The following is a 27771-nucleotide window of genomic DNA, read 5'->3' as shown; positions in this document are numbered from 1 at the left end:
TATAATTCTGGAAACAATCACTGTAACGCAAAACTATAACTGTCACTATATTTTATAAAACTTTGCAACTACATGGTATAATGAAAATAACAAGTTACAACTTTGCAAAATCTTTGAATTTAGTAAACCGTATACATACCTGCAGTAATATCTGTTGCTATGAATAGGACCACATAAACGCAGCATGTCACCAGAACTTACCTCTCTGCTCGCTTGCATTTCTGCATAAAATATAACTGTTATATGTGCTGTGCCACAAAGAGTCTTGCTATTTGTGCAGTCTTCTTCAGTACTGCTAGTAAATGTATTGTTTTTTGCCAGGGAAATCTTCTTTTGGTGTGAAGGTACAGTTAAGGCCGCCACACACCACACACAATTCAATTTTTCATTGGGTGACAACATACTTTCACAGCTGCAGGACCACATACACCAGAAGCGACAGAGGCAATGCGACAGATTAGAAGAATGCCAGACCAATAAAACTATAAAGAAATGCCATTGACAAAACTGTATCTGTATCTTTATAATTGTGATGATTTTTTCATAAAAATCTGTATTTTTCCATGGCAAATATAATTTTTTCCTGTCATTTTGGATACTTCACCCTGCCTCGACCACATGCATTGAAGCTGTTCTCTGATTGGTCAATTCCCTAGTTGTCGCACGACAAATCGGATTCAGCAAAAAATAGGATTCAATTGTATTTATTTTCCCAATGCTTCAGTTTCGCCCCGTCGCATCGCAGGCAGCGTGAACAACTCGTATCAAAGATATGTTTTATTTTTTTGTCGTGGTGCGGTGTGTCGTACTATACATTTGCTTATCGCATCACGTCTGGTGTGTAGAGGACTTTACACACACAAAAAAGATCAACCAATAAAATGTTAGCAGAAGCTAGCAACCAGAAGCAGTTCAAATGTTTGCAGTACAATATAATGTACCATGCCCCATATCATTTTATTTTGGAGATGATCCGTAATAAATGAATGTTTTGAATATTTTAAATACCGTTAAAGTTGGTGTGCAAAAGTATGTATGTTCAATGAAAGTGTCATTCATATCAACTACATTTTTTCACATTAAAAATGTGTTTGTTACACAAATAGAATACTGTGGCAAAATGGTTTGTAGTGTGCAGCTGTAGAGGTGGTGCAGTGCTCCAACAATAACACACACAGAGTTCACGGTGCAAACAGTTATTTTATTTTTCTGTTTCCCGGTTTTGCACCGTTCAATAATAGCGCTGGCAACTACACATTCAGTCCCGAAACAATAATACACAAAGGCAATGTCCAGGAACGTCTCTGCGTCCTTTCGCAGTGCACCCGTGCTGGTGGTGAATACACAGTGATTAGTGATTAGTGCAGTAGTTGTAATCTGGGTTTTAATGCTGGCTTGACATATACACCTCCCAGGTGTTTAGCCGGCTTATAATTACAAATAACAGTTATAAACACAAACAAAATACAGCACTCACGGTTACCTTATCTCTGTACTCATTTAACAGGTCAGTCCATAACCATAACAAAGGAACAGATTGCTTGGCCACATCCCCTGAAATACCCTTAGTCACACCTCCTTCGGCGGCAAGTCTAATCACGTATCCTCCAATCCGTGACTGACACATCGCCTACCGCATTAAGGCAATGACTTCTGGTACTGTGGCTCCGCCCCCTTTCTGGATGGCCAACTTCCAACTGACCCTGGAATGAACTATCAAACTATGTTTACGTGTGCGGTCGAGACTGCCATTAATTTAATCAATTCTTTATAGTTTGGCCTGTCTTAGCCCAGAATTACTGGGTGTGGTAGCCTTTCTGCCACCCAAACTACTAGGTGATGGTTTATCGGTCCTACCAATAAGTAAGCCTTTACAGTGGGGTATGTCGCCGTGTCTCCATGGATAGCCACCTGACCTTGTGGCTGCCACGACACACCATCCAAGACAGCTGTCCAAATTAAGGTCTGCTCACACCCTGTGTCCACTAATGCGTGGGTTTTCACATTTCCTAAAACCACATCAATAATACAAGGCCCCTCCTAACCATTTTCCCCTCGTTTACACGCTTCTGATGCCCAATTGCAAGCTGCCACGTCACACTCCATCGTAGATGGGCATGACCTGGCCTGGTGTCCCGGCTGGTGGCATCTAATACAGGTAGGGGGGAAGGAGGGAGCAGAGGTTAAATATTTGTCTCGTTGCTGGTATGGCAACGGGGCAAGGGCAGCAACTCTACCCCAGCTGGGGCCAACCTTTGCCCATTGGGGTCGGCGTTCTAGGAGGTCTCGGTCCTGGTCCTGGTGGTGGTGGAGCGGAGAGAGGAGATGGTGCTTGGATGCTCCGTTGTGCTGGAGCAGTGAGTAGGCCGGCCTGGGCGGAAACCAGGGAGTCCTCGACATCCTCAGCTAGTTTCACAGCCTCTTCTAGGTTGTTGGGGCTGTGGCGCCGTATCCATGCCTGGGTTTTGGCGCCGACCACATTGCAGAACTGCTCGACCATGATAGCCTCGTCCATCTCTGAGCTCGTTTTCTGGGCGGGGTTGAGCCAGTGCACCATGTGGTCACACAACCTCTGTGCGACATCCCTGAGGTGTGTATCTGGAGCCGTACACGTGTGTTTCCCCTGTGATGTTGAGACAACACAGAAAGGCTTGCTTTACCAAGGCTTGCCCAGAATTCCTTTGGCCATGACGCGGTGGTAGCCAGCTGCTCAAAAGCGACCATATAAGCCTCTGGGTCATCCTCCGGCCTCATCTTTTGTGCCCTTGCTTTTGGGGCTGTCATCACGGGTCCTGTTGGTGTATTGGACGGTATTGCCAGCTCAACCTTCTCAATCAACGCCATGTACCGTTCCTCTCTCCGTCTTTCCTCGAACTCCCGTCTGCTGTCCAGTACCTCCAGCAGCGCCACTAGTGAAACATGATCCATCCCTTCTTATCTGACACCACGTGTGGCAAAGTGGCTAACAGTGTGCAAGTGCAGTAATTCAGCAGTGATCAATGAACAGACAGACAACGATAATCCAGGTGCAATTATATTTTATTTGCAAATCCAATAGTCTGATCACATAAATACAGCAAACATAACAATGCTAACAGGCAATACAGCGGCATGTATTGCTCTGTTTTAACCCACGGGTTGGTCCCGAAATAATAACAGTCCCATTCCTAAATACCCACACATAACACGAAACACAAACACAAGTCCACAGTGAGTGCTAAAGTGCTTGTGGTGTAAATACAGTTATTCGTGAACAAGGTGCAGTGTTGTCCAGGTTTAGTGCTGGCCTTAGCGACAGCTCCGGATCGTGCAATCCGCAGCTGCCACATCATTTCCTTTCCGGGTCGATGATTTAGTGTATCGTAGCTCCACCCCCTTTCTAGATGACCGACTTCCATCTAATCCTGGGAATGAATTGTCTGGCCATCCAGTTAAGGGCACTCTGTTCCCTTTACACAGTGCCCTCACAGGTCAGGAGAGAGATTTATCACCAAGAATCATTCTGTCTCTGTCACAAGAATACATGTACAGGTGTCTCACATGCATATGGCTGCATGTTTGAATGAACATGGAAACAAATTAAAATAAATGCATTTCCAGCCAATGTATCATCCTCGCCTCTTGCGATGCTCGATGGGAAATTTGCTGGACCTGTATCCTAACCTCAGTATTGACTTGCCTCTGCTTTTGACTGTGCCTGACACAGTACCGTCAGGGGAGAGAAGCTTTGCATAGGGCAATCGTTGGACTGGCAGGGATGCAGCGGAGTACATACTGACATTTCAGAGTAATAGCTGAAAAATGTGTAATACTGCTTATGCAGCTGCTTGAAAGCGACTCTGCCCACAGCACCTGCGAAGAACAGAATTAGATTAAGGGCCCAGCAGCAAATGAGTGGGGAAAACTATCTCATTAATGTTTCATGGCATGTCTGAAGACATTCAAACATGTCCTCAGTGAATTGCTTGCAGTTGATAGAATGACATGACCAGGACCTGACTGGCAGTGTTCCATCCTGGAAGTAGTGTGTAAGTCAATTTTGCACATCAGTGAGTTACTGTCACACAGGTAGGTCAGAGCTGTCAAAATGTGACTGATCTTTGTGCCGTACAAATAGCAATGCAAGTTATTTAATGATAGAAGTCTGTGACCTCTGTGTTTAAAGAGGGAACTCTTGTGACTGAAAGCTTGTAAATTAATCACACTGCAGTGTAATGTTTATTGACCGTACTGCTACAGATCAACAAAGAAGCAGCTCTGGAGTTTAAACACTGCAGATTTCAAGGTTGTAAATGTAATGCTTAGAACAGTAAGCATGGTGCGCCCAATGTTTTACCATCTACGGTGGCTGAGAAGAGGTAGCGAATCTACACAGAGACGTAGCTGCAACCAGGGGACTAAAACAGGGTGGTAACATCAGAGAAAGAGGTGGTGACATCTAAAACACTGCAGTCGAATGAAAAAAGGCATGCAAATAATTTAGAAAGCATCTGCCATAAGCTACATTTTGTGCTAGAAGTTACTTTATTTTGGCTTGGTTTTTTGGCGCTTAAGGCAAGGTTCTGGTGAATGTTACCATATTTACGAGTCAGCAAGACTTAATTACAAAGAAAATATTACAAATAGACACAAAGGCATTTGTTTCTGTTTTACACTGCAGCATTATTCAAACTCCTTTATTATTTCATTAAACAGATTGCTGATTTAGTTAAGGCCTTATTCGTGACAGAATCCATTTACGAGATATATACAGATAAAACAGAAATATTGCTGCGCTGATAATATTGTGTCGCTTGTAAATATGGCAACATTTTTTAGCACACCATTTCAGCCCCCTGGGTGCAGCTACGTCTCTGTGTAGATTTGCTACCTTTTTGCTCTTCTCAGCTACTTTAACCATCAAAGATCAGTCACATTTATAAGAAAGCACACCTTACTGTACATGCACTATAGCCCTTTGCATGTATTCAGGTACTATGATTTAGGAATATGGCCTCAGTTTTGCATCACCTAATAGAATTAACACATTTTGCTTCACAAAGTCAAATTAAACCTGCTGAATAATGTTAAGATAATATAATGTTGTAGTTTCTTTGATTACATGATGTTAAATAAATGATATACATTCTAGGTGATGCAAAACATTTGGCCATAGATATACACTTCTGCAGAAATTATAATGCATGAGTGTGACAGGGGCAGGGTTTTTCACTGGCTTCTTGGCACATGCAAGCCTGTACAGGAGCCTTGTTGTCAATCAGTTGCTTGAACAGAGGGCTCGGCCAGGGTTGGCTGACCGTGAATCCCTGATTGGCTGCGGGGCGGGTCCTGAGGAGCGTCAGACCAAACAAAAAGACGCTGCGCTACACACCTGGGTTGCTTGAGACTACAGCCGAAATGAGGCAGGGTTACTCTGGCAGAGAAAGAAACACACAACTGGATAAACAGCACTCAAAGAGGCAGCCCTTTATGCTCACGAGAGCAAGCCAAAACCAGTAAGAAAAATACCCTAATATTGCAACTCGAGTCGCCATGTGTGAAACCGGCACTCGTCCATGCCAAGGAGAAGGGTTTCTTTAGGGGGATCAAGAGCGATCCCCATACAGTATAGTGAGGGGTGTGTAGCACTACCCTAGTGGTGGCACCGTGCGATAGCACCTGCCATAATTGTGAATGAATAAATCAGCGTGGCTGAGCGGCGTGTCTGGCTCTTCAATACAGTGAAAACCCACACCTGTCACAACCCCCTGTGACAGTGAGCTTTACATTTTTGTTTCCTGTAAAGAGACAAGGAACATGGCATCAAATAATAAATAATTCTATAGTAAATAAGGTACATACACAAATTCTACAGACCAAAATGCATTGGCCGGGTGTATGAATGGGTCACGATTTGACAGATTTAAAGAACAAAGCCTGCTTTTTTGTTTTTTGTTGGGGTTTTTTTTTTGGCAGACTCAAACCTCACAGGTTTCAATGCATTTACTAAATGCTACTTGATCCTCTTTGCAGTGCATGTAAACATGATCAGATGGATTTTAGATACACTGTGCAGTTGAGTGGTGCTCCCTACTTTCAAAATTTAGCAAGACTGCACATGAAAGAAGGGACATTTTATTATTTTAATAAAAATACCTTAAAACTTTACATTACAAAAAGAAAGAAAAACAAACATTCAGTGGTTTTCCTCAGTGCTGACTCTGTTACAGACAGTTGTATATATTGTATAGGTATCACAATAAGTAAACAATATCAATTAATTTTTTGGAACCCCTCCCCAAATAAACAAATACAATGTCAATATCCGTTCTTTTGAAAAGAACAGTTGGAGGAATCAGGAAGACAGAGCTATCTCCCGGTGTTCTTATAGCTCGGAAGTGAGAATCTTTGCATACATGCACTACAAAATAATTTTAGGAGAGGTCTTGTTGGGCTTTTAAACACAAAATACAAATCTAAATGAGTAGTACAAATTAATCAGTTTAAATAGAAGCTGTCTGGAGTTATTAAAGTCTTACTGTAGTTGAGACTGTAGCCCATAATAAAGTTGCCCCTGTGGAAATATCTGACCCTTGAATAGGATTTATGGTATTCAGAGCAACAACACTATTACTACGTTTTTCCTCAGAAAAATGTGAAAGCCGATATTCACACATATCATAAAAGTTTTATTTATAAAGCACTTACACTAATGGTAAAGTTCTTCTTTTATTCTCTCATGAAAAAATTCCTTCACCCTGAGATGAACATCCCATTTGTAAATAACTATTTTTCAAAATCAATTTTATTCACCCCACTTTTTTCTCATCAATTATTTAGAAGTTATTAATAATAACCATAACATTAAGAAATGTTTTATTTAAAGCAATATACAATAATGTTTAGCAGGAGCCGAACATTCAAATGATACGGAACTCCCAATAGCAAGTTCAACTGAATCAACTTGACATAAACTGACTTTTACAGCCTACATCAAATCCAATACATTGCAGCATTAAGTAGATCCACTTGGAAAAGAGCATCCATTAGACATGTTTTTTTACTTACATTTTTCTGATCTTTCAATAGAATTACAAAAGCACAGCATATTTGACCAAACAAGTGGAAGAGAGCTCCTCATTTAACTAGAGATTAAGATATTCTTTTTTTTTTTATCATAGTAGGCCTACTTAAAAACATTTACATGTACAGTAGCATAAATAATGTTCAAATTATACATTTCATGGCCATAGCCAGCTATTAGGCACGGGCCTCGGTTAAAATCATACTAATAATGATTTATTTAGACTCTTTTACAAGTTGCTTTGCCACAAAATAAAATGTACAGTAAAAGTCCCGCTGATATCTACAGCCTCTGTGCTCTTCAAAATCTTTTAATGTCATTGTAGACTACAGTGATGCCATACGGCTCAGTTCATGCATCATATGTTAGTTAAACGTGTTTGAATTAGCGACTTTTTTATATGGTGAGGCAAAGTAATAATGTTGATTAAAAAGATGTAACTATCAGCCTAATAATAAGGAATAATACATTCCCTTGGTAGCCTGCAGTTTAGAGAACCCAGCTTATTAATATTCAAATTCTAAACCGCCAGTGGAAGCAGCTTGTAAACTGCAGTTTAGAGAACCCAGCTTATTAATATTCAAATTCTAAACCGCCAGTGGAAGCAGCTTGTAAACTGCAGTTTAGCTGACCCAGTTTATTCAAATTAACAAAGTTTAGAGCAGTGGTTCCCAACCCCGGTCCTGAGGACCCACTGTGTCTGCAGGTTTTCATTCCAACTGAGCACTCAATTACTTGACTAGACCCTTAATTGACTTAATAAATTGCTGAATTAGACCTTTTTAATTGGTTTCAGCTCTTAACAGTTGCAAGTTAGCTATAAAATGTCTAATTAAGCAAATTATCAGTTCAATGAAGGGTCTAGTTAAGTAATTGAGAGCTCGGTTGGAATGAAAACCTGCAGACACAGTGGGTCCTCAGGACCGGGGTTGGGAACCACTGGTTTAGAGGACCTAGGTTGTGAATATTATTATGTAATTTCAGGTATGGGTATTGGGCTCCATGAATAGGCCATCTTTACACAATTGAAATCGGGTGCATAAATAGTCTTTTCATGTTGAGTCAAGCAGTGTGCAGCTTGACATACTGTATTCTGTATAGCCCGCCCCCCCCCCACCTCTTCTTTTGTGAGTGGCAGATATATAGACAGTTGCTTTGATTGATGTGTGTCTGTATTTGGTTTTAAATTATATGTACAGTTTTTGTTTTTTGCGTTACAGTATACCCTCGCTATAACACCTTTCATTGTAATGAACCTTCAGCTATAATGAACCTGGCCCTGGACCCCAAATAAAAAAAAAAAAAGATCATATAAAAACACACACTGTCACATCCCCGTCTGTACGCATGGGATGCCACCTCCACAGTGAAGTCAACACTTTTGTCTTAATAAAAAACGTGCGCTGTGGAACTATGCCTCCAAAAAGATAATAATTTCATGTTGCAACAAAGCTCGAAACTATATCGATCGTTTGAAAAAAGCAGTAACGCAGGCATGTCTCTGTCATGAATATAGGTTGTCAAAAAACACTTTTTTGGCTTGTTAAACCAGCATGCCGCAAAGCAAAATTGAAAAAAACAACAACCTGAGGATCTGATTAACTTTTGACGTCGGGCTGATTTGGAATAAAAGCTTAGTTTGGGATTCTTTCATGTTGGATTAAGATTTGGTGCACTTTGAAATGATTCGTGTCAGATAGATTTTGAATAAATGTTCAGCTTCAATTCGGGATTTGTGCTTTCTGTACTGCATTTTAATTTTTTAACAAATAGGATAAAGCAAACACAGAATACTGCATACATGAGATGAACAGGTACGTGTAATTCTACTTGTAGAATTTAAACTTACTCCAACAATATATCGTTCATTTTGATTGTCCTTTTGTTATAACAAAACCCTTGATATAGCGAACAAAAGGCTTGCGAGGGTGTACTGTATGATTTTTGCTGAAACAATAAAGTTCCAGGTGTTGTTGAAGACTTACCTTGGTCGACTCGGTTACTCCCACACCACACTGTGACAAGTGCATTTTCGTGAAAGGGAGGACTTGTATTTCTATATATAGTTGCTGTGTCACAGCACTGTACAAAACTAGACAGGTCCTGGAAATTAGAACCGCAGGTACTCAGAATTCTATAACAGTATCTTAAGAAAAAAACTCTTAACTAAACCTTTGTATTTAAATAAACATATAATAATCTCCTCAAGCGTCTCAGTGATTTTTCATGGCTGGCTCCGGCCCTGCATTTCCTAGGCCAGTGGTTTAACCTAAAAGACTTGTTGGGACTTGACTAGTAGGAGTTTATGGAGGGAGAGGTGACTTATGATCTTCGTCGTCTCTTCGAAAGAGTAGCCAGGGTAAGACCGATGGTGCTGCATGTGATTTGCACTAAACAAGTAACTTGCGTTATTAACACATGCACATCTTCTACATGTCACTTCAAATCATGCCAACATGACTCTAAATATTGCTTTATTTAAATGTATCCGATAAAATATAAAAAATGCAGTTAAAAGGTTATATAACCTGAAATACACTAACTGAAGCAGCAAAACTGAGTTGGAGAACCAGTTCTTTTGTCATGATATATTCAATTTCAGGAGAAGGGTCATGAAAAGGTCATTTAATGCAGCTAACTAGGCGATACCAGACAGCTTTTTGTGAAGCATGCTGATCAGTCAGCAGTACAACAACTGTATCCCATATCATAGTGTTCACAGTGGGAACATTTTCCAATTGCCTACACCGTGAAAGGCTTCTCAACGTGACAATCTGAAAAAGGTTTTCTTTAAAACATTAGACAACAAAAGCAGAACAGCACGAATCACAGAAAGAAATTTAGCGTTCTGAGAATCTAATTTGTTTCATGTCTAGTTCAATCTTTCCCATGTGTTCCAAATTGCTGAGCTACAATGCGGGATTATAGCAAATGTGTAAAACTGAGTTCGATTTTGATCCAAAAAGGGATTTATAATAAGGGACAGTCGAGAGCTATTTCTAAGCAACCACATGAGCGGGGAAGCATCCTGCAATTTCTCACTGAGATATTTTTTTTCATTACACAGCAGTCAGCTGGATGGTAATGTAGACACGATTTCCATTCCTAGCCCTGTTTTTCAATACAAGATACCAGCTACAAAAAGAATACTTGTACTTTGTTTAACCATGTATCCACTAATACACAGTAAAAAGGGTTCTGCTTCACAGTGCCTCAAAAGAATTTCTGAACATAAGCATACATAAATTCCAACTTTACACTCTGCCAGCTGAGGTTTAAAGAAAGCTATTAAGAGAGAATCTAAAATGCAAGTCTTATGAGTAATAAATTACAGTATATATTATCATAAGACTTCCTTACAATAAAATTATTTTTTATCCAATTATATTTTTATTCAGAAGAAAACATGCCTGGTCCACTAGCTTTTTAAGTATTGGGTACTCCCCCTCATAACACATGGCATGGGTGTCCAAGAAAAAAAGATGAAGATATTTTTTGCTTCAAGCACAAATTCATTATCTGTGCTGTTCTACCCTAGAAATGTTCTCACCTGTAAATGAGATGCACAGAAAGGCAGAAAAGCAGAGTAAGGGGAATTATGTTGTGAACAAATTGCCAGACTATACAGTTGTTTTTTGCCCTGTAGAATCATACATTGATCCAGAGATGGAAAGTGTATCATTTATGAATGGTAATACAATTAAAGATGTATTGATATACTATACTGTACATTTATACTAGGAGGTAGTACCTAGTTCTGCATGAATGTTATCTTTAATCAATGAAGTGTCTTTGTGACCACATACTATTGCAAAAAGCTATGCTTTTTTTTGTTAAGTACCCTGTAGGTGTAGTTCCAGTAAATATTCAAACAAAAAAAGGCTTCCTAAAGTCCATTAACCACCATCTAAAGTAATTATTGAGACATAAATAATGGCAACCCTTTATTACATTTGTGTGGATTTACAGGAAGCAATAACAAATGACGAGAAAATGATCTCACCGCCATCAAGCATAAATCTCAGGAACTGAGTAAAAGTGTGCTGAAAACTGCGGCAGGATCATTACAATAATAGTAAAGAGAGTCAAGCTTCAGCAGCAACCTTTTAAAGTAGGAACGTTATTTGTCCAGGATTTACAATCAAATGTGGTGGGGGAGAATATCATTTATTTATGGCACCACCTTGGATCAGCTGAGATTCTAGTATACGGAGGCTGTGTGGTCCAGTGGTTAAAGAAATGGGCTTGTAACCAGGAGGTCCCTGGTTCAAATCCCACCTCAGCCAATGACTCATTGTGTGACCCTGAGCAAGTCACTTAACCTCCTTGTGCTCCGTCTTGCGGGTGAGACGTAGTTGTAAGTGACTCTGCAGCTGATGTATCGTTCACACTCCCTAGTCTCTGTAAGTCGCCTTGGGTAAATAAACAAATAATAATATACAGTATTTTTCCTCCACTTGGCTATATTGCCACTGCTGCCTTTTAGGCATATACAGTCACAGACAAAAGTATTGGCACCCTTCACAACATAAGATTATCCAAGAAAACATGTTAAATACAAGCGTTTAATCAACATTAGCCACTAATTCATAACACAAAGACCAAAATACACAATTTCTGGTAGTAAACCGTCTCAGGAAAGGATCCATCTAATGCCTCTTACCGCACTAACCCCTTTTTGCTCGGTGCACATGACTCAGATTCAGATGTTATAGTGACAGGTAGGGACAGGGATGTGAACTCAGGAGTCTGAATGATACTCCAGTGCATTAGGTTGTATGAGCAATCACACTGTCTCCCTGTAATGCATGTGCAGTATAGAAGCCCAACTCAAATAGTAACTTAATCTTCAATGAGGCTCTATGTATTCCCAGTTAGGTTTTTTGCCATGTTCAGAATATTAAAAATAAATAAATAAATAAATAAATATTATATATATATATACTTTCATTATCATACACAGGGGCAATAACTCCATAAAATGCAGCTCTTTTATAAAAAGAAACATTCTGTTTTATTAGGTTCTACAGTGATGACCCGGTTTAGAAATTGAGAATCCAAGCGGGATTATATTCTACACAGGAGATAGTAAATAGTTACTAGTCAACACCATGAAGCCAATTTCCCAAAAGATGTGCAAAAATAATTGTAAAAAGCTTGAGTCTCTGTCACCTAATATTTTTAACGTTATCTTAGTTTTTTCATTAATTATCAATAAGATTAATGTATTATCATTTTATACCAGTCACATACACTTTTCTAATTTAATCGGCTTTAAATTTTAAAGTACAGAAGAGAACTGAACACTTTTACCCCTAAATTATATCAATTTGACATAGCTGCTTATGAATGCGTTTTTAATTATTTAGTTCTCTCCCATTAACCTTTAGGTTGGCTAATAGAAATCAGCTATGCTGGACTATTTTAACAATGCGGTTTCTCTTGTTTTTGTGCAAGAATAGGCCCACTTGTAATTCTGTGACAGGACTATAATAAACCATATTTGAGAAAGCATCCATTGCACTTATCAGTATCCCACCAAAGCTCCTACTTTTTTCTGTATGGTCCTTACTATCAAATATTAAAACCCACAAATTTTGGTTTAATCAAAATAAAGTTCAATAAACCTTGCATTCACAAAAATGTAGAAATAAACTAAAATACATATAGACAGCTGGGCATGAAAAGACAGGGAGGTCATTGACTGAAATGAATTGCATTCTCACTGAAGCCATTATGACATTGGGATAGTACTGTACAGATTTGCACAACCACTCAGCTGTGTGTTGAATAATGATAATGGTATTAGGTTGCTTCAAAAACAAATCTGCATTGGCTGGACCTCTTATTCAGTAGATGATGCAGTGCAAAACCTCTAGCCATCGCTGTGCCATGAAGCATAAACTAGGATTGTTCAATCTTGTTAATAAAATATAATTTCATTGGCTTTTAATCATCTACAAATGTACTATAAATCAAATGTCTGGTTAGTTGTGTTGCCTCATCAAACTGCTAAAATGCAATTATACCTGATCTGTTCAGAGTATTGTGTTCTTACGAACTTAAAAAAAAAAAAAAAAGGATTTGGAGGATTTTCCTGTGACCCCTATTGAACAAACTAGTCAAGGAATCAAGCAAAAGTTAAATGGGAATGTCCTTTACTCTACAGCTAACTACTTGTATTCAGTATCTCACATGAAGTAAGGTCACCAAAAACTGTTCAAGGTCAGGTTAGGAGGAAGGTATTGTATTGCTGCATCCACATTTCATAGACAAAAAAAGTTAGTAATATGGTGTTAGGTCTGTTGGGCACTTTACCAGCTAAGTTTTTGTTCCTTGCAGAAATCCGAATCTCATCTCAATCTTAGCACTGTATGCTACTGTATGTAGCTCTGTGTTGGGAAGGAACTATCCAGTGCACTGCAATGAAAAGCAATCCATACAGTATGCAATGGATCTCCCCCTTGCAGTTGATGAGTTCATAATACTGATTTGACATGTACAAATCTCTGGACTACATAGCTTGTCTTTAGTTCAATGGCTTGTCTTTGAACCGGTTTGTGTCCAGCCCTTGCCTTTCCATTCAGTTTGATGGGTAGAGAATTCAATGGGTCAATTCATTGCAGGTACACTAAAATCTACTCTGTAAAATACAGCATCTCTGATTATACATTAATCAAAAGTAACAGCATATAATATATCAATGTTATTAATTTTCACTTCATATAAAATCCCAGATGCATTAGTTTACAGGTCCTAGATTTGAGAGGTTTTTTTTTTCCTTCGATGATAATCTGCACATAAGCCAATTAGTGATTTTCTTTTCTTTTTTTATAGAACAGAAGCTTTGTTTTTTAACTACTTACGCAACCATAATATTAAAATATTTGAAAGAATATGTGACTAAATCATTGTTTTATTTCTGCATCTTTTAAAATGTATCAACGATTATTACTGATTATTAATACTGATGAAATGCCCAACTGCTGCAGTCCTTTTACCAATCAGATGAACTGTAATACTCTCAAGCCAATGGCCTCTATTCCCAGCCTTAATTTTGCAGGAGCACTACATTGGTCTGCATAGAAACCCTGCTATACACACACATACATTTTGAATCTGTGTTAAAAAACAATATAGAAATAACTCAAGATTCAAAGTCAAAAGTCAAAGTCGATGCTTCGTGAATGAATGGTCTCTTCTAAGTACAAACCTCCTGAGTCCTGAAAGTTTTAAAGTTTTTTTTTAAAAAAAAACCTCAGGAATCAAAAGCTGTTCAAGTTAGTTATTCTGAACATGAAAGTGCTGTCAATGAAAATGGATCTCAGGAACAAACTGACCTTATCCCTCAAATGGATCAACATCCTCGCTGTGATGACAGAGGTCCAGGAATAGTCTTCTTGAGATGCTATTTTAAAAAGGCAAAACTGGAATATAACAAATGCCTCCATATACTGAGAGGGGATGCTGTTATAGTTCACGCTCTTGTCCATTTTCTTTTCTCTTCTTTTTGCCAAAAAAATCTTAGTTTCCCCAGAACACATTACAACTCACACTTCACATGCAAACTGCCTTCTTATTTTATTCTGATACTGCATACATATATTGCTATATTTACCTACTAGATTTACTGATATTACTAGATTTACAGATATTTCTAGATGTACACAATTACAAAGATATCAAGGGTTCTCTTTTTGGGCATTTAACTGTTTTTAAAAACCACAATGTCTTAAAGATTTCTCATCCAAGTGGTTTGTAAAAACAAAATTCACAGATAATGTGCAAACAGATGGCCACTCATCACATCTCTAAGTTAATATCGTTGGTGGTAACGGACGACAGACGATGGCTATATGGACAATCGGTATTAGTGATCATGAAAATTGTATTGCACTGACACTGCCTAAATATAAGAATGTATAAAACAGTCTATATATGTTGTTGTGGGGAACTTATGGGAAGGGTTTCTCAATGGAATACTGCATCTTTTAAGAGAGCACAGTTGTCTATTCAGTGATACCAAATAAGCAAGGGGTTATTTTGTATCTCTTCATCTGTCCCAATACTTGTTGGTGGCTAGTAAGAATTGCTGAAAAAGTATAAAGCAATTGGCTCTGTCTGCTGCAACCCTTGGGTGCCATTTTCTCCGCAGGAAAAATAATTGCAATAATAAACCCAACATTACAGTTGGAGCCTCCCATGCTCTATATAAGGTTGCAATTTCTGAATACGATTAACATAAAGATTGTTTTCATCTATATTAATGTCTTGGATCATTAATCAGCTAGGATACTGCTCCCAAAGTGCATTTCTCTTCTCTGCAGGGATTAGCTTTATTGAGCCTGGTTGATTCTGAATATGTAAAGCATTCCTGTTGTTTTTGTAAACACAACAGCAGTGTTTATTTTTATAAACAATAGCATACACACTGAAATGTGGTCAAAATACAACACGTTCCAATACCTGGGAATACATATGGATCCTGCAAAATGAACTGATTCATGTAAACTGTAAAAATAAAATATAACAAACAAGTCTGAATGGTAACAAGTTTGAGCAGTTGTGTTGTAAGTTAGTGGTATGTATAAAATGCAAGTGTAGCCTATATTGAAGCCAACACCGCTGAAGACCCTTAGTTTTACCCATGCATATCATTTTACATGTTTTTTTTTTTTTTGTATCCTACTTCTCAGTGTTTTGCCCGCTTGCCTGTGCCAAACCAAGCTTTTAGAAGCAGTGGTCCTGCTATATTGTACTAACATTAGAGTCCTGCATCGGGTCAGGTCCCCACGTGTGACCCACAAAGCGGGCTGGGTTTGGGTCGGAATGTGAACTATTTTCATGGTTTTCAGTTCGGGTGCGGGTCAGAAAATGTCATTTGAGGGTCAAGTTCAGGCCTGAATTTGAATCACCAAAAACGTTTTCTGGTCTTTCAGCGTACTCGTCTGTAACCCTTTCCCAAATAACGTATTAGAAGGTCAATGTATTTCCTGCGGTAAAGCAGGAGGTGTAGGGAGGAGTCAGCTGACTAAGCAGTGTTCTCGGTTTGTATTGCCACTTGTTTGATGCGTCGCAAGATCCTTTTATCACGTCTGCTTGGTGATATTAAAAATGTCTGGACGAGGTGAATCAAAAGATAGCGCCTGGTTTATATCATGTAGTGGATAATAGTTTGAGAGGTAAATCACAAGTGTGGAATTCTTTTGGAATCGTAGCGAATTAAAATAATGAATATGTGACTGGATTTGTTGCTTGTAAAACCTGTCATTATGTTTTTGTGTACAACAGCCACAAAACTGGTATGTCTCTGTGAAAGCACAGGAGTAGCTCCCTTTCAAGTGGTGCATGAAAGGAATAGACAGGTATTTTGAGTAAGCAGAGATAGATAATATGTTACTATGTTAAAATATATCCAGACCACTACAGAAAGCTACCACGCTGTATAGCCTATTGTATAAAGTCTGTGGAGAATGGTAGAGATATCTGTGTGAATGAGAGCGTGAGAGGGTCAGTCGGCGCAGGCAGTAGGTGAAGGATAAACACTTGCGGGTTCGGGTCGGGTTGCAGGTCTTATTAAAGCGGGTCGGGTCGCGGGTAAGAAGACAGTGCTGCAGTGGGTTGCGGGGTAGAGTCGGGTACTGTAGTAGCGAGTCCGGGTTGGAAGCAGGTTGTAAAAAACCTCAGGACTAACCATATTCAATGTACTCCAGTTGCACACACAACCTTTTGTGAACACCTCCTCCCAACCTTCTTATGTTCAAACAGAGCCTTGAAAATTCCCAAAGGCTCAAACCTATATACATATCCTACCACAATAAATTCTTCACAACCAAACTTCACAAGGGGGACCTGAATCTCTTAAAATACACCAAGTTTGTTGTTCGCATGTAAGACTGTTTCAAGAACTTGTCCTACAGTACTAACAACTGTCTTTGTATAAGCAGACCTGACCAAAAACATTTTATGTACAAAAAGCCAAGTTAGAATAAGGGGGTGGGCAATATTAAGATGTGATATCTACAAAAGGGGTAGGAAAATAAAACGGGACTAACTTAGCTCCTTAATTGATATTGCAACAGGAACTATTAGAAACAAAATAAAATAAAATAAAAGCACATCTTAAATACATTTTGCCATATTACATTATGTATACCACATACTACATCATAGCAGGACATCTCAAACTTCACTGGCATTTAGCTGTCTTCGGGGAGAATATTTTTAGAAACCATCGCCTCCTCCTCCTAACTTATGCAATTGTTCTTGGTTCAGATCCCCTGTACTTTGCCTGTACCTTGCCTTGATATCCTCAGATGGCAGCTTCCTCTTCATCCCTGTTGTTCCTTGAAGTCTATGGGTGAACGTGCTTTCTCTTACTATGGCCATCTCCTCTGAAAAGAGTCTGTCTCCCAATATGAAAAAGCATTGATTAATTATCTCATATATATACAAGCTGCAGTAAGAAGAACAGAGAGAAGAAACAGCCATGTAGAGCCAAAGAGAAACAGAACTAAAAGGAACCAGAGACTCCATGTAGTTGGCTGTAGTACACGCCCAAAAAAGTGTGCTTTGGACTTTCTTTTCTTTTATTATTTGTCACAGTCTGTTTGTCACACGCTGCTCAGCTGTAGCTGTACCACTGGCTGGTATAGAAGCACACTTAACCTGCACAATGTTGAGTCCCGGCCTCCTTCATTTCCACATAACGCTACAATATTAAAGCTGTGCTCCATTCTTTAACTGCAGCTTAGTAATTTATTTACATATGAATTTCTTTACTTACATTAAATATGCATTTTTTTAAAATTCCTTGAGTGTAATCATCTCAATGTTTTACTATTAAACTGAAATAGTCTTAAAATAAAATCTCCCATGAGAATTAATAATACTATAGGGGGGGCGAGTGGTTAAGCAAGAAGATGATATATTTTAATATTCTATTAAAAGAGTGCACTGTTTTTCAGCCAAAAAATTAATATTCAATGGATCCGAAAACTGGTGAAAACTGAAAAATGTTCTTAACAACGCCCCCTCAAATATTTAGCAAAACTGTTGTTTTTTAATTAGCACACTCCTTGAAACAAGGCTGCTTACTTTCAAATAATAATCTAATATCAATACAACAGTGACAGAACTCTTTTTCTTTCAGAAATAATTAGGCAGACCTAGCCCTGAATGTATTAAATTGCCTAACAATGAATCAGAGAACACCTGCATGACATGTTGATGCAATTCCTCTCTCAATTTAATATAATGACCTCCAAAAAATGAATAAAAGAGACAACTGTTGCCGTATCCCTGGCACAAGTGTTCTTAGGTAAGCACAACACAGGTCCAATTAAAACTTCTCTGCTTTTTTACAGTAACAATCCATGTGCCCCCAGAAAGCCAGGTTTTCTACTTCAAAGTAAAAAAGGGCTAAAATTAGCTTTCGGGGGAATAAAACAAAAACCTTCACAATTCCCATGAATTGACCACAGCCTCTTAAACAGTTCCCTGAAACAGTTTTCAAAATAATATGCATATGTTAATAACTAAAGACAATAAAGATGGTACAGATATAATGTAAGAACCATCATCGCACACAGACAGAGTGCACTTGAATAAGTCTCAGGAGGTACCAGTAGTGCATGCTGAAAATACAATTTAGCAGTATTCTGAGCGGGCTTCATGGTTATATCACATCTATTAGTTTGTACCTCTAGCCTGAAGTATGCATATTTAGCTGAATCAATCTGTATAGAGTACATTGTGAGTACATAGAAGAGGACATTTTAAAATATTAAGCATAGGCTCAAGTACTGGCCCTCTAGAAGTTGGTGAAAAGTCCTGTATGTTTAAAGAATTGTAGAGGGAGAACATGTTACAAATGCAATCCATCAGAACAACTTTTAATTTTCAAACCGTAAAATGTGTATCATTTAACCTATTTTATTCCAGCTCGTTCTTTTTTACTCACACCATGAACATTTTTAAACTAAACTAAGTTGCATTAATATAATATATTTCTGTATGTGGTATTGGACTCCAATGCATTTAGTGATGGTGGCAATACCAAGTTCCATATTACATTCAAATGCAGGCTTCTCCACATCAATGCCTGAGAAGTCTATATCCAAAAGAAAATTCAATTTCCATTTCACACTTTACAAATCAATGAAGCTCTTGAATTTGTCTACATGGGTCCTGCACAAGTGTTTGATTGTGTTTTTTGCTTTTTTTTTTTTTTGTTCCAGGATGTGTTGTAACCATTGCTAGTTCAATAAGGATGACCAGCGGTCCAGATAAGCTGCATACCTGCCGTATATATACGCATAGCATTTTTGATGCACAGCTTGTCTGCCTCCCCTAAAACTTCCACTAACAACTACATCTCACAGAATACAATGGCTTCAATTGCTAGGAAACTACACAAGAAAAAACAACCCAACAACATTATCCAATCTCTGGCTAGTCCTGTTGTCTTTGCAGCCAATCACAGTCAGAATAAGAAAAATTCAAAGCTACACAGGTTGAAGTGTAAAACCCCAGTCCAGCTACAAATCCAACTGGAACCATCATCAGAGGCAACCGCTAAAAAAAGGTGACAATAACATTAAACTGTTTTATAACGTATTAATGCATTTCCTTATTTATATGCATGGCTTTATATTGAAGTTTAAACATGTTCACTGAATTTAAGAATGTAATGTTAAAATATAAGTAACGTAATTAATTTGCAAAGTCAGTGTGATACGCTGTGCAGATAAAGAACCTTAGAACACGTGTGGTTGTACAGTATTTCAAAGTCATATTACAGTTAAAATGGAAGGCTTTAATGCCTACCCCATTACCATTAAAGACTGTACAGGGTTTATCGAGATTACTCATGACTTCAAGGTAAAGTTGCATTTTACCCCCTGAAAATACATTTTACTCTCTCAGTGTTAAAATTAGAGGGTAAGTTACTCCCAGACCCAAAACCTTATCTGGCGTGCTGAGGATGACCATTCTAAAAGGTTGCATTTCAAACTTGAGTGAGCATCGATAGAGCAGGAAACTTCCATCCAATCTTACCATGAATTCCTGGGAATATAAACAGCTGCTATTCCCCACTTCTGCACAACATGTTGCATCTTAGTTTTTAATAGTTTTGGTCCTTTTGAAGATAACACAATAAGAACAGAAATTGGTGACCGTACAATGCAGAAAGAAGTTCCCTCCTGCCATAGCATTTATAAATTAAAATGTTGTTTCTTCATTTTTTTTAAAAATCCTTACATTCAATTTAAATTTAGTGCGTATTTTGTTCTTTTAATGCGTAAAAACGGCAGGTACACAGCTTACCTGGATCGCTGAGTGACAGTATGCAACACATTACCAGACACAACAAATTTTGTCATCAAAGTGTTTGTTTGCTTGGGGTTTTTTTTGTTTTGGTTCTTCTTGAAAGCCACTATTAGGATAGAATCAGCATAATTAAAATGTAATCTTAGTGTAGTTGAGCATGTAGTATCAGCTGCAGATGCAATGAGAATCAGTTAGCAAGCTGAACAATAAGGCCAAGTCCACAATACAATAGTCGACCAAAGGCAAAAATATTTTCTTACTGTGATCAGTTAGTTATACTCTTAGTAACAGGGATTGGCTTTAAAGGTTGTAATCTAGTAGACTTTTAAGACCATTTTAAATAAAACCTAATTTCAAAAGTACAGATAATTTAGAGATAACAAACACTAGTAATAAAGGTCTCTCTTTGTTGGCACTAGTTCAAAGTTGTTTTTGTCCCCTCAGGCATAACAGTCATGAATTCATTAACTGATTAAAATGCAAAATGCATTCAAGGCATGAATCAGGTCAATGTTTCAAAAAAACATAATTTAATACTTGAAAACAGCAATTGATTCAGATACTAGACACATAACAATCAGACCAGAGCTAATGAGTACTAGCAAAAGGATCATGTGCATTTTGAGACTGTGATTTGTTTTATTTTCTTGATGATTCATGGTCTTTCAATAAGTCACCATGAAGATCAAGACAAAACTCTTCGAACAGCACGCTTTCAAGTCATGGAATCCAGAAGCTATGCTGGATTTTATTTTAAACCTGTTTTTGTCCATCAATGTTCCTGTAACACGTGCACCAGCTGACTTCAGCAAAGTGCTACTATTGATAACCATTAATGTCACAAATGAGAAACATAAACCTAAAATGGTTTTGAAAATTATGAGAAATAGTTTTCAAAGAGAGGTTAGTGCAGAGGAACTAAATAAACCACCTGTTCTCAAGAAACAGGAGGAAGCCAAACTGAGTTTAACTTGGTGACTATAACTCCACATCACCTAGATAGTGTTATCATGTGGTATCCAGCTACATCACCTATTCCTAAACTTCCAGACTGTAGAATAAAGTGCAGTGAACAGTGTCCACTAAATGTGATCTGAAAATACTGTATAGCTGACTTTTAAACAAAGAGAATGTTATTTTGTTTTACAGCCTCCAAAAAGGACTGGGTGGTGTCTCGATGGATAATTCTATCCTTTTTTATTAAATGTTAGCAGCCACTTTCCCTGCCATTCCTCAAACACCCTGATGGTCAGCGTCTTGCAGCAGGCTACTAACACGACTGTCCTTGCAGACCTTGCCAGATGCAATTGGGTAGGCAGGCCCTGATAACGTAGCCAGGCAGTGTATAAAATGTATTTCTTGTACCTGCACAGGCAGTAATCTGCCTGCAGTTTGACTGTTTGGAATGAAACATGACATCTGACACATTATTATTTTAAGTTTCCCTGATAATGTTCAATAAACTAGTAATAAACTAAACTGTTTTTTTGTGTTTTTACTTTTTTAAACCTTCATCTTAATGTAAATGGAGCAGAGGGGAAATAAATGAAATGGAAGAGATGATTAAGTATGTATGTTGCGCTCTACATTTCATATGATAACCATTGGGTTTATGGCTGCTGGGAAATGGTCCCAGTGGAGCTGCTTAAAGACAATTCCAGCAAGGCCCAGCAGTCAGGAGACCTAATTGTGACTGAAGATCCCAAATGAAGTATAGAGCTTTCAAGATTAGCTTTGCAAGTAGAACATGCAGACTGACAAAAAAGCAGTAGACTTTTAAAAAGTTCTGTTTTGGTGGCATTCTTAGAATATTTACACAGGAATGCTAGAACTGTTGAGGGCCCTTAAGGTAAAAAAAAAACAAAAAAAACAGTTTAGTCCTATGTTCAAAGAAATACTAGAAATACATCAGGTCATAAAAGTAATACAACACACACACACACACACACACAAACACAAACACACTGGTATTTCTGGTATTCAACAAATAATGAATACTTCCAGTTCTAATTAGGTAGTTTTACAGCTGACTTATAAATGTAAGTATTTCAATAACAGTGCTTTGCTGTAAGGCCAAACTATCAGAAGGACTGATGATGTCTTCCTAATAAAGGAAAAGGTGACACTCCTCACACTTCACAAGGTAGCCTGCTTGCCTTCACTATGAGCTGTATGCATCAGTAAATATGCACAAAACACATGTAATACTGATTACTGCAGTTTTTTCTCACCTACATCTGACAGACCTCTTCTGTGTGAAGTGAATATCATTACAGGTAGTGCATGGCTATTGACGTGAACATAATGAAGCTTCTCTGCAAAGCATTGTGGGTAATGCACTGTTAAGAGAACATATAATATTGGTATTGATTATAACAACCCATTAAGTAAACTGACCAGGCTGACACAATTATCTCTTGGTGTCCTCATTTAACAATAATTATGTTTTTTTTGGTATACATTAAAGGGTACATCAGCACTACATGAAAGATAAAACATAAACTATCCCGCCTTGCTGTTCCGAATGTATTCGGTCATTGTAGAATAATCCGTATGCGCCCAAACATCTGCATAATGCCACACTGCTATGTCCAAAATCACTGCTCTCGAGCATCTCTTCTGAGCCAAAAAACATGACTTCCGCATGTCCCCTCACAAGTGCTCTGAAACATACAGCCGCATGCCCAGTGAAGCGTTGTATATGCTATATTACCTCCGCGTGGAAACACACTAGTCTGTGTGACAAACATGGTCTGTCTAATTTTCCATAAGGAAGGAACTTGTACCTGCTTTCGTTTTGTGTAGTAGACATCTTTAACACTGTACATGTTTCCTTTGCATGTTGTATTCTGATGTATTATTATGATTCATTGTTGCATTGTGACAAGCAGGCTGTAGTGGTGACTCAGACCCTGAAGAAACACACAGTACTGCGAAGTGAAATGTGAATTGCTCTGTTGCGCGTTTAATAATGAACAAAATAAAAGGTTTTAAACAAAAACAGCACACGGCACTTGCAGCCAAAATAAATAAACAAACAAAACAGACTGACAGACTATTTATTTTTTTTAGGTCGGATCATCCTCAAAGACCTCATTCCGAAAGGAAATGCATTGTTTCTGAATCTCATTTGCTAGTTTATTTGATACGTGTCCATTCTGCAAACATTCCGAATCAGCTGGAGCTTTATCTAAGACTTTGGGAACGTATATTGAAATAACACAGTGCTGCTATAATTGTGAGTAGGTCCTTTCATTAGCTGGAAATGGAAAACTCCATCTTGGGTTTTCTTTTCCCCGCAACCACTTACACAGAACAAACAGGGTTTTTTTAGGTTTTTTTTTTATTTATTGAATGCAACATTAATCATAATAATACATCAAAAAACAACACGCGAAGGAAACATGTACAGTGTGAAAGATGTCTACTACACAAAACGAAAGCAGATACAAGTGCCTTCCTTATGGAAGATTAGATGGGCCATGTTTGTCACAGACTAGTGTGTTTCCACGCGAAGGTAATATAGCTTATACAACACTTCATTGGGCATGCGCTGGTACATTTCAGCTTATTTGTATGAACTTGCTTTTCAGATATAACAGTAATAATGAACCTGCTTGTATGATAAATAAAATACTTATCACACAGTTATCCTTAAATCAATAAAATTAATCCAGATTCCAGCTACATCAAAAAGACCTTTTATATTTTCTTATCTGGTACCAAAGGCTTACGATGTTTTGAGAATCAGTAAGAAGATTAAACTTCTTAAAAAATAAAAAAAAAACATGTATCAGACTGAATGATCTATTTATATATATTTTTCAAAACTCCTAAGAACCTGCACGCTGGAAGAAAGGAATTAATGGATTTCTGTATAATAGTATTAGCAAGAACACAGAATCTTTATCAGTTAAAGGCAGCTATCAGAACTCAGCATGCTGGATTCAAATGACAGAGAGTCGTGTGCCAAAGGTTTTTCAGCTAGCAAATACAGTAAATGATACGGCTGATGGAGCCCGATAGTTATTTATATTTCTATGTGAGGGTCCACACAAAGCCAACTTGCTGGTGGTAAGAGCCCTCTGCTGGTGGGTAAGGACTTTTTTTTTTGGGGGGGGGGGGGGGGGGGAGTGATGGGGGGGACAGGTTTTGTTCTCTTAGCTGTGTTTGTCAAGTCCTTTCTTCCTGAAACACTGTGTATTGTACCAATGCTCTGTTTTCCATATCCATATATGTAAATAGTAAATATCTGAAATAGAGTAAATCCACATGCAGTCCCTTTGCTTTATGGTACTTGCATCTGCAATTACATTTCATTTTTGCAGCCTCATTTTAGCCCTGCAGTCTATTTCATGCTATTTGGAAAGAAGCAACATGTTGTAACCCCTCATATCAAATTCCCAGCATAAACTGGCAATCAATTCTGCAAGCTTGTTTTAAATTGAACATGATAGTAAATGATCTAGAATTACTGGAATTTGTGAGATGTTAATGAGTTCTATACACAGAATATACACACAGAAGTCAAGAGGCTGGAGACATTATGTTAGAGGTGATGTTGCTTCTCGAGGAAGTCTGCTCTTTCTGCAAAGTTTTGTTCCATGAGAAATACAGTTAGTGGTCATCTCTGAAAACATTTTCTGGTTACTTTTATACCACAGCCAAAGCTACATACAGTATGAAAAATGCCACCATATAAGTTTTCTGTGGATTCGGAATAAGAAAGGATTTATGCACCCTCCTAAGTTAATTCGATGTGCGGTATAAAAAACGTCTTACAATTTGGAACAGCTACAAAAGTCTGAAAGCAAAATCTACCATAAACTCAACCAAAGACTATGTAACACAATGTTATCTATAAAATGCCATAGAAATTCAATTTCAGATAATTCTGTTCAATTAACACCACAAAGGAGGCCAATTTGTGTTAGTCTTGCTTATACAGCCATGAAATTTCATAAAGGTGTTTAAACGTTCAACAGTGTTACCAATGATGAAAGCACATACACCAATTCTTATTGCATTTCATGCTCAATGAATAGGCAGCATTTCAAATATGGAATCATGCAAACATGGGTATTAAATAATAAAGTCCAAACTATGTAACCTAGAAAAGTGCTGCTGATAATATTTACCAGCTAAATAAAGAAATCTATAGTTTGATGTTACTGTAAATGTCCAGAATTATCAAATACAAACCCATGTGCATCATTACTTTGTCCTGTGAGAATGTTGGAATTTAATGGACTTTAATAAATAACGTAATTACAGCTTTTGTCAGAATAGCGAAGCTGTGACATATGGAAAGTATGCTGTGCAACTAATAAAAAAAATCACATATTTTAAATAACCTTCTATATTTCTATGACCATAACGCTTTTAATTTGTTCACATTGAATTGGTTTGTACTGTAGTTATGCGCAATAAAAATGTTATCACAGAATTTGCAGTTTGGGAAAAAGTAGAAAGTGAAAAATGATGTGATGTTTAAATAAAAAAAAATATGAATACACGCGAGACATCATAATAATATTGAATATTAATAACCTTTGAAAATTTAAATGTCAGCAGCCATTCTACATATAGCTAAAAAAAATGCAAATAATGTACTGGTGCTGTATTTTTTAAAACAATAACCTCGTTAAGAAAGAAAACGTGTTTCATGATTAACTGCAAAAATGGCTATACAAATCTACAACAGAGGGACCAACAAAATAAGTATTTTGAATTTCTTAACATACTGGTAACGCAACATTTCTAGTTGTTATTAAACTATGTATTATTATATTAAAGTTTCAAAAGGAGATGTTTCGACTGTCAATAAATGAATAGATCACTGCAGGCAGAAACAATAACTGGGGTCAGACTAGAATTTGTCCCTTGTTACAGAAAATAACAATCCATCAAGTCTTTACTTCATTCTCGTTCTCTTTTCAAAATCTTCAAAGATATATTCTTATATTCTTAATAGAAAGACTATAACTAAGGCTATTAATGGGCAACCGTACAGTACTTTCATTCAGAATTGGAAAAAAAAAAGTTTAAAAATTGAGTGCTACCGCGTTCATTGCTGTGACAGTCATTCCTGTAACTTTTATATACAATGCCACACTGTGCAGCGCTGAGTTCTGTGATTGACAGTATTTGTAGGACAATGCTTTTTAATCACTGTAACACTAAAAAAAAAATACCACAGTACAGTAGATATCTGAAATAACTTTCACAACATTACTGTGCTTCGCACTGCACTGGAAAGGGGTATTGTGTGCATGTAGTAAACGAGGGTAAAGCGATAAAAGAAGAATTACATTACCGGTAATTCAGTCCCTGTAGTCTTGCAGAGGGGCCCCCTGAAAACTCCCTTAATGCTTCGGAAATGGCCATTGCTGAGATGCGTGGAGCTGATGACAAGGTAATAGCACGCCATACGGTCCAGTGTCTCCCATATGTAGAGATTCGGCAAGAGAGAGGGTTACTCACCGGCCAGGGGGGAATCAGCAGCAGCTGTACACAGCAGAGCGAGCATGAATCCTCCTCACAGAAAACACCTGGCTTTTTACTCCTTTATATTTCACCGAAGACCGCTAGTCCACTAACATCATTTAACGATACAGTCCTTGCAAATCTCTGCATCTGCCAAATACTGTCCACAGCTGTATTTTTCTTCCAGAAACCACTCTCTTAGCATCCATACATTATTGACGCTCGCACTGTCGAGTCTCAGCAGCACTGCGCGCAGTCAGGGAATATTAAACAAAATAAAATAACCGCGCAGTCAGTGGCACTTGACTTTATAATTCACTTCTTTTACTCAACTGCCTATCACCCTGCAGGCACCACGGACTTGGCTGTGGTGGCTATATATTAAGATATTTAATGAACAATATCAAATGTCCTGCTTTGCTAGGGAGGTGCAACAATGGCAAATGGTTTGTAGACACAACTAACTGCCCCCAGAGGCACCTACAGGCAAAAGATCACAAACAGGCTATACTTGGCCAAATTAAACTTGGACTTGGATTTTGGCATGTATTAGAATCTCTCTCTCTCTCTCTCTCTCTCTCTCTCTCTCTCTCTCTCTCTCTCTCTCTCTCTCTCTCTCTCTCTCTCTCTCTCCCCAGTTGTCTTGAGAGCGATCAATCCCGTTCCAAAATAGGGAATACAATGCAGGAAATAGAAAACAATCACTTTTATCTCACTGCCACTCTACTCGGAATCGTGCGAGTCTCATTCTCAGAACCAAGAGCAGGCTAAGAAGCTTGTGCCCCGCGCTGGAACTAAAGCAGCTGAATCATCAGAACGCTGTTGTTTCACCTGACAAGACACCGCTGCTCAGCAGATGCTACTATATATAATATCATTTTCTTCGTTTA

General features: G+C 38.0%; 1 protein-coding gene across 1 annotated transcript in view; it reads right to left on the bottom strand.

Moving 5' to 3' along the window:
* Positions 1-27513, bottom strand: part of LOC117394203 (G patch domain-containing protein 8-like) — a 138058-nt gene extending 110545 nt beyond the window's left edge. The window contains exon 1 of the mRNA XM_033992280.3: positions 26712-27513. Within this exon, the coding sequence (XP_033848171.3) occupies positions 26712-26825 (114 nt within the window). The 5' untranslated portion in view covers positions 26826-27513. The remainder of the gene's footprint in view (positions 1-26711) is intronic.
* Between the last annotated feature and the right edge of the window lie 258 nt (positions 27514-27771).

This window comes from Acipenser ruthenus, chromosome 3, assembly GCF_902713425.1.
Source record: "Acipenser ruthenus chromosome 3, fAciRut3.2 maternal haplotype, whole genome shotgun sequence".
Taxonomy (NCBI): domain Eukaryota; kingdom Metazoa; phylum Chordata; class Actinopteri; order Acipenseriformes; family Acipenseridae; genus Acipenser; species Acipenser ruthenus.
Note: the sequence above shows the minus strand (reverse complement) of the source record. Positions and strands in the feature narration are given on the sequence as shown.